Source organism: Schistocerca americana, chromosome 1, assembly GCF_021461395.2.
Source record: "Schistocerca americana isolate TAMUIC-IGC-003095 chromosome 1, iqSchAmer2.1, whole genome shotgun sequence".
Taxonomy (NCBI): domain Eukaryota; kingdom Metazoa; phylum Arthropoda; class Insecta; order Orthoptera; family Acrididae; genus Schistocerca; species Schistocerca americana.
This window is the reverse complement of record NC_060119.1, coordinates 47,585,785-47,593,714: the sequence shown is the minus strand read 5'-3', so window position 1 is coordinate 47,593,714 and position 7,930 is coordinate 47,585,785. Positions and strand designations below refer to the sequence as shown.

The following is a 7,930-nucleotide window of genomic DNA, read 5'->3' as shown; positions in this document are numbered from 1 at the left end:
CAAAATCTCTATCTCTCTCTCTCTCTCTCTCTCTCTCTCTCTCTCTCTCTCTATCTCTATCAAAATCTCTATCTCTATCAAAATCTCTCTCTCTCTCTCTCTCTCTCTCTCTCTCTCTCTCTATCTCTATCAAAATCTCTATCAAAATCTCTATCTCTATCTCTATCAAAATCTCTATCAAAATCTCTATCAAAATCTCTATCAAAATCTCTATCTCTATCTCTATCAAAATCTCTATCAAAATCTCTATCTCTATCTCTATCTCTATCAAAATCTCTATCTCTCTCTCTCTCTCTCTCTCTCTCTCTCTCTCTCTCTATCTCTATCTCTATCAAAATCTCTATCTCTATCAAAATCTCTCTCTCTCTCTCTCTCTCTCTCTCTCTCTCTCTCTATCTCTATCAAAATCTCTATCAAAATCTCTATCAAAATCTCTATCTCTATCTCTATCAAAATCTCTATCTCTATCTCTATCAAAATCTCTATCAAAATCTCTATCAAAATCTCTATCAATATCTCTATCAAAATCTCTATCAAAATCTCTATCAAAATCTCTATCAAAATCTCTATCAAAATCTCTATCAAAATCTCTATCAAAATCTCTATCAAAATCTCTATCAAAATCTCTATCAAAATCTCTATCAAAATCTCTATCAAAATCTCTATCAAAATCTCTATCAAAATCTCTATCAAAATCTCTATCAAAATCTCTATCAAAATCTCTATCAAAATCTCTATCAAAATCTCTATCAAAATCTCTATCAAAATCTCTATCAAAATCTCTATCAAAATCTCTATCAAAATCTCTATCAAAATCTCTATCAAAATCTCTATCAAAATCTCTATCAAAATCTCTATCAAAATCTCTATCAAAATCTCTATCTCTATCTCTATCTCTATCTCTATCTCTGTCTCTGTCTCTATCTCTATCTCTGTCTCTGTCTCTCTCTGTCTCTGAAAGTATTCTAAAACATTCTCTACCAATGACATGTGCACTTCCAAAATTTGTGTGGCATTCATCAAATCACCCACATATAAAGTAATTCTTTGTAGTAATTCTGGGCCTAACACATCATGTAATGTTATTATAAACACACCAACACTCATGTTTAGAGTAACTGATGTCATTCTAAACGGGTAGGTATGACATGCAGAAATAAAAGCAGTGTACATTACAGGAGCTCTGTTTAGACTTATCTGTCGATACGACATACTCAAATTGATGGAAACGAGGTACTTGATCCTTGGCTCCACTGTACTTGTTGAACTAAATTTTCTGCTCAGATTCTCACACGATTATTATTTTATTAATTGCCCTCATGTCCAATACCAGCCTAGTGCTTCTCCTAGTCTTACCTACAGCCAACAGGGGGTTGCAGTGCTGTCTTTTTGATGGCTTCCAATCCATCACTGAATGGTTCATGTGGTAGAATGTTGTCTCAATGACATAGTCTACTTTATGCTCAAAATCTCTCATTTATGCACAGTATGGAACACTGCTAGGGAATGAAATTCTCATTTTCATCTTTTAGTTGACTGCAAAGAATTTTGTGATAGACACTCAGAGTTACACATTAGTTTTTACAAAAATTGCATGAGAACAATGATATAGTAGTCCTCTCCTGTAGCAAATGCCAGAAGCAGTGAACTAAAAAAAAATGTGTTAACAGATGTAACAGTATGCAATGTCTGATCTCTGGTGTCTCAGATCATGTAAAATATTGTTGTATGGATGATGTAATATGTGCTGCAATCCATCAAGACATATTTGGATTTTCCAGTAGTAAATATGAAGGTACGAGTGATTAATGGAGACTGGATATAAGTATGGAGTGTGGGTGCCTTTAAAGAAGCACTATAACATTACAGATTAGGTATCTGAATGAAGATTGTTAATTGGAAGCCATATGGAAATTCACAAGAAGAAAGAAGCAGCTTTGGATTGCATCTTATCTGATAAATACCAATAGCGTTGGGCAAGCTACAATTAAGCAACTTTTGCATCCCCCCAAAAATAATTTTTGGTACTAGTCAACTTGTACTTACCCAGCACTGCATTGTAACATATGTGTCACACCACTTGTATTTGGTTACATGAGTAATGAACCTAAGAAGTAAAATGAAAGGGTCACAGCCCACAGAATCTTTAATGCCATGCGTTTGCAATGTAATCACAGTGTCACACCACAACACTCCCAGCAATGGCTGATGTTCCAGTTGTTAGCAAGACTTTCTGCTGGAATAGCCCTACCTAACTAAGCTAGATTCTCCCTCTGGAGGGTACCTGTCTACATACAGACAGGTTAGTGTATGTAACGGACACAGGTCTCCACTCTGCAGCACCAGAAATACAACCTGGAGCCTGAACTCCCATGCTGCAGTCACTACAGACCCTTCTGTTAGCAGAGCTAATATAGCTCCAGGTCACATAGCAATACAGGGGATATACAGTGCACTGTGCAGTCCAAATGGAAAAAGCCTGTCAGTAGGAAGACGAAGAGTTAATGATTATCGAGTTTTCCCAGTTACTGTAGCACAGTGCCTTAAATATAGGCCATGTCTTTTAGTTACAGACCCTGCTTCATATGAAAACAGAGGTCTACTACTGAAGGAGAGCTTTTGTGCCTAACCATTGCTTCCTATAGCTGGGGCATCTTTCAAGGTTGTAAAAGTTGTGCAGTAATCTTGCATGCATTAAGTGTTGTGGGCACCCTTTAACTGTCTGAAACTCCTTGGGTCTTTCCTGCCAAGTAAAAGCAATACCATCATGACAATTATAGGAAATGCAGCTCCTTCTGGCAAGAGATAGCTAATTACAATATCAGACAATTAACGTTAACAGGTGACACATCTTGCCGATCTTCACTCATACCTCACATTCACTGGAGGGTAGCAAGTTTCCATGTGATGTGCACAACTACTCTGGAGTAGTTATCTATGGAGTTCGTGGGGAAATCTTCATTGTTGCACAGTTTCTGATCATCATATGACATTGAGCAGTATTTGTATATTTTCAGTGATGAGGATTTCATAATCGTGGAAATGAGCTAATTCTCTTGGTGATTTATTCACTGACCTGATGTGGCACTGGACAAATACACAACATGACATTGAACCACTTCTGCACCTGCAAAGGTCTAAAAAATCCTCTAGTTCATACACCCCAAGAAATCAGCATTTTGGAACTAAGTATGTTGATTGCGGTGTTAAGAATATCTCACATGAAAGAACCTAGTGGCAGTCTTTTATATGCAAGTATTAGGTGAACAGAGTGTCTTTGGAATTCATACATCAAGAGCTTTCATACACAACTAAAGCATTTGGCATAACACTATGATGTGTATTGTATCTGTATGTAAGCTCTCAGGAGCTATGTACAATGTAATATAAAACTATGTTCATATGTGATCTTGCTTTCGTGTCCAGCATTACTATATCATTATTACTCATAACCAGGCTCCAGCCAGAACATAACGTCAGCCAAGAGGTTCACCTGGCCAGCATCTTCAGGTGATTAATCCGGCACACTAACTCGTTCAAACAGAAATTAAAGCATATAGCAGCTCCTGTGTACACTATCTAGGTCTACTACACTTGCACCACTCTAACTGTCCACCAGTGCTAAGCGTGACAGTGCACCGGCAGTGAAAACTTGCAGAAATCGAATACCAAACACTTATTAAAAAACAAACCGAACAGGATACCCCTGTAATTCTGTTTATAATGGACATAAGGGGTATCACATAAGGGGTATCACTTAAGAGGGATCTGAAACCCTGTTTTGTTTGACATTAAAACCTACTGTCTTTGTTTTGGGCATCAATTTTTAGCAAATTCAAGTTCTCACAGCTTTAAGTATCTTTTCCTCAGGAACTATTTGCATTACAGAGTGAACTGGGTGGTGTTTTACTTGTGACAATTGAAGAGAGCAGTTTTTCTCACTTTCCTTAGGAAAGTGAATAAGGAAGTGAATGGAAGGTTTAATCAGATTTTGTCATCTTTTTTGGTGCAATGATTACAAATTTTAAGAATGTCCTATTTACTTAACTGCTTATCATGTTTTGTTTACTTCGCAATAATTTTTCTGTTCTCACCCACAAACTGTGTTTGAGTAACTGAGAATGAAAGTGATCTCAGCTTGTAGAATAGTGGTTTTCAGTAAACATCACACTCTCTATTCCAAAAGTTTGAGCCATGCACATTATAATTAGTATGAATGATTGTATGAATGTAACATGCAATTGTACACAGCTTGAAACAAAATGGAGAGAAAGTGAATTTCGGCGTTTTCAAAATGGGCATCTTCACTAGCCTGTGTCATTAATTTATAACATGGAAGTAATATCACATGTGACGGTGAATTTTGGGTTCAAGTTTAGTAAACCCAAAGAAATCACTTTCCAGTCAGATCACTATTCTCTGGAAGACAAGAAAAAAAGGAAAAAGCCAGTGAGTGCAGAAGTTATGTCACAACACACATTCACTTTTCTCAGTAATCACATCCCTCCACGACTGATGCAGCAGTGAAAAACACTCCTTTCCAGAAGCTCTGAATTCGGCAAATGAGAAGTTGCAGGATTTACTAGTGGGCCAACTCAAGTCAATACAAATATTCCAGGTGTCTTTCAATCAGATTGACAAATTTGATGAGCTGCTCACTGAATTACAACAACCACTATAAACTATTAACAATGATGCAGATGATGATTTACAGTTATTGCATACTGCAAATAGGAATTAATTTCTCTCCCTACAGTAGACAGATTGAGGTAACTTCTAAACTTTACACACAAGCAGACAATTCAATTCATATCCAGGAAAGGAGAATCTGAAGGTTTGTTGAACAGAAAATATAAACATGAACATTTGAAAGCTGAATGTAGAGCAATATTGAAAATAATAAAATAATAGAATCTAAGAAGTTAGTGTAACATCCTTACACCTCTCACTGAAATTTCTTCATCTGACCACCCTATGTTAGTGTGCTGAGTATGTAAGATAGCACTGGGCTCCAAATGTCAAATACATCCAACTGTGGGATGTAGTGTACTGTATCACATTGATCTTTAGCCGCATGTATACCATTATTGAGACACAGTGCAGTTGCAACTGTGTAGAAGTGCAGAATCCAAAATGAGAGGATTATTTTAATACCAGTAATGGTAGACTTGGCATGCAGAATAAATATTACTGTACTAACAAAGACCTGTTGGAGCATTAAAAAAAAAAAAAAAATAATCACTGCCCCTGGAATTAGTCAGTTTTTAGTTTTGTTATTCCACATAATGACTGACCAACTCTGAAAATTTAAAATGCCCTCATAATCTGAAACTGCACATTAGGAAATATATCATAAGTTTAAAACAGAAAGAAACAAGTATTAGATTTAGGCACTGTGAACATGTCTTTAAGAAGTGTAACTGACAGCATGCTGCTACCTGGGGTCTGTTTATCCAGTATTTGAGAATGTGACCTCTTAATGGAATCCAATTAACTTTTAGCACATAAGTGGAAAAAGTTTAGGTAAGGTTTGCTATTGTACTTGAAGTCAAATATTTAACACACTAGCTCACTGTGAAGTAATCAAACTCATTTTAAAGTAATTGGACTATTAAAGTTGCTTCACACACGGGAGTTTGATTGTTTAATGGATCTGTAATTTACTGGTACATTTGTACCTTGTCATCCATGTGCTACAAAATTTCCACAAGTATATTAGACACGTTTGGAAATCCACTGCATTAACCTGTTTGTATTCAAGATATCTACATGATAACCATGCAAGCATGTTATAAATTTCTAAGAAACTGTTGTCATGATATGTCTATAAAGTTGTTTGTTCATAACAACAACATTTGTCAATATAATAGAAATAGTAACGTTAAGTAAGCATTAATCAAGTCAATATTCTGTCATTCATAGGTATTTATTTTTTAATTATTGTACAACAAGTTTCAGAGCTACATCTCCATTTTCACTGACTGTGTGAATGTAATGAGCATTACATTTGTTTCAATTTTTCACCTTACATCTAATGATACAATTGTATAGTTAACTTCCTTCAATTTAACATCAGCTGGGATGATGGCAGAGTGCAAAAGAGATGGAGAATTATGTCTACTAACATTACATACATCAGACCACAGAACTTCCTCTGTCTTGTGCATTGTTGAAATAGTTCCACATTTAGACTTACATTCTGAAACTATTTTTGAGATGTCTATGACTATACTACATACTAATAATACATATTTAACCAATATTACAGTGATGTGATGTAGATTATAATCGATTTACAATTATTTCCATTCACATAATTGAAGAAATAAAATATGACATTAAAAGATTATTTGGAGAACTATACACTAGCCATTTTAGTTTATGTACTAACACACTGAGCATAAATTTTACATTCTAATTTAAATACAGAGTGACTTTATACTCAGTGCTGTTTGCTATTTGCTGCTTCTATTGCTATATGAGCAACAGAGCAGTTCGAGGGGAAGGGGGTTTGGAGAGGGGGAAAAGTGTGTCTCACTGACATAAGAGCTGCTGATCATTAAACAGGCACTGTCATTACCACATCCTGTTGAGGTGCGGGCTGCTGCTTGCATCTGGACTATATTTCTTTTCAGCTGGCTGCTTTCTGATTAGGTGTAAGTAATAGTCCAATGGTACTAAATATTACTATCAGCTGAAAACTCATCAGAATACCTTGATGTGCCACATCTACTACAGTGAAATGTGCCAGAGAATATACTACCTGTAGTTTGGGACTAACTGCCATTTACAACCTCAGCATCTATAATGCTGATGGCCGTCAGGGAAGGTGATACTTGTACAGTACCGGTGAAGCATGTTGTTGGCCAGGTAGTCCTCTTGAATTGCCAATTCCACCAAGGCTGTTGCCCTACATGCAGTTGATGTCCTTTGCCCCAAGTGAAGTACTGCAGGTCCACATCTGGCTGGAACTCTTCATATGATGGCAAACATGGAGAATGATCATAAGCAACAAACAGTCACTGTCTTCATAGTAATAGTCACGGACAGTAGGAACAGTGCACACATCCGTGAGCTCCAGGACAGAGACCTTCAGACATCGTACTACTTGAGAGGCCGTGCACTGCCTTGGGAAGAAGTAACTTTTGGCAGTGTTCCATCACAGCATAGTGTAATCATTTTCACTTTGGTCTCCTCTTCAGATCTGGCAGCCACAATTATGTTCTTCATCTGCTGCACACTGTCATTGGTATTACAGAACAGGAGTCTGCTCTGTCTCATCTGTATTTATTCAGTAACCATCGAGTTCACCTCATTGATATACACCACTCCAGTATTGTCCATGTAGTAGTGGCAGCAATGTGAGATTATGTGTTTCCAAAACACCTCATAACGCCTTTCAGTGGAATCACAACCAAACCCAGCAACCCTTCTTCCAAGGGTGCTTCCTTATTCAGTAGGCTCATGTTTCCATACCACTTACTTCATGCAAAGAACGTCTCCAACTGTGGTCACATTTTGCTACAAAACCAGAGCTTAATCAGAGTGATATCATACGAACACTGCTCTCTACACATCCACAATAACCCTTTCCGACCTCACCGCCTCTTACTTCGCATTCGTATTTGAGGATGATTATTTTCAGGTGTGTGGGGACATCTACATGGGTATGTTACCAGCCTTAAACAAATAACCTGCAGCTTGGAGGACCAGGCTCAGTATTATGTGATTGCTCTACAACGAATGCTGGCTTCACATCACCTGAGCATGCCCTCCTCCCCCCTTCCACATAATGATTAGAGAAAGAATATGAAAGACACCGCCCGGCTTCACAACCTAATACCATTGGGGTCGAAAAATCAAGAGTTGGCCAAGGGAGGCTGACAGGAAAGGTGATAGTAGTCTGATAAATAAGTGGAATCAATGTCAG

General features: G+C 37.3%; 1 protein-coding gene across 1 annotated transcript; it reads right to left on the bottom strand.

Annotated features, from left to right (window-relative positions):
- Positions 1–349: 349 nt before the first annotated feature.
- Positions 350–6,167, bottom strand: LOC124596323 (serine/threonine-protein kinase prpf4B-like). The gene is made up of 2 exons (XM_047135462.1): positions 6,025–6,167; positions 350–842 (listed from the first exon to the last, which is right to left on the bottom strand). Exons 1-2 carry the CDS (start codon positions 6,165–6,167, stop codon positions 350–352), a joined length of 636 nt encoding a protein of 211 aa, XP_046991418.1.
- Between the last annotated feature and the right edge of the window lie 1,763 nt (positions 6,168–7,930).

Coding starts and splice junctions, on each gene's coding strand:
- LOC124596323 (XM_047135462.1), bottom strand. CDS start 6,167: ATGCACAAGACAGAGGAAGTTCTGTGGTCTGATGTATGTAATGTTAGT. Junction 843..6,024: donor ATTGTATCATTAGATGTAAG/GTGAAAAATTGA, acceptor AGATTTTGATAG/AGATTTTGATAGAGATTTTG.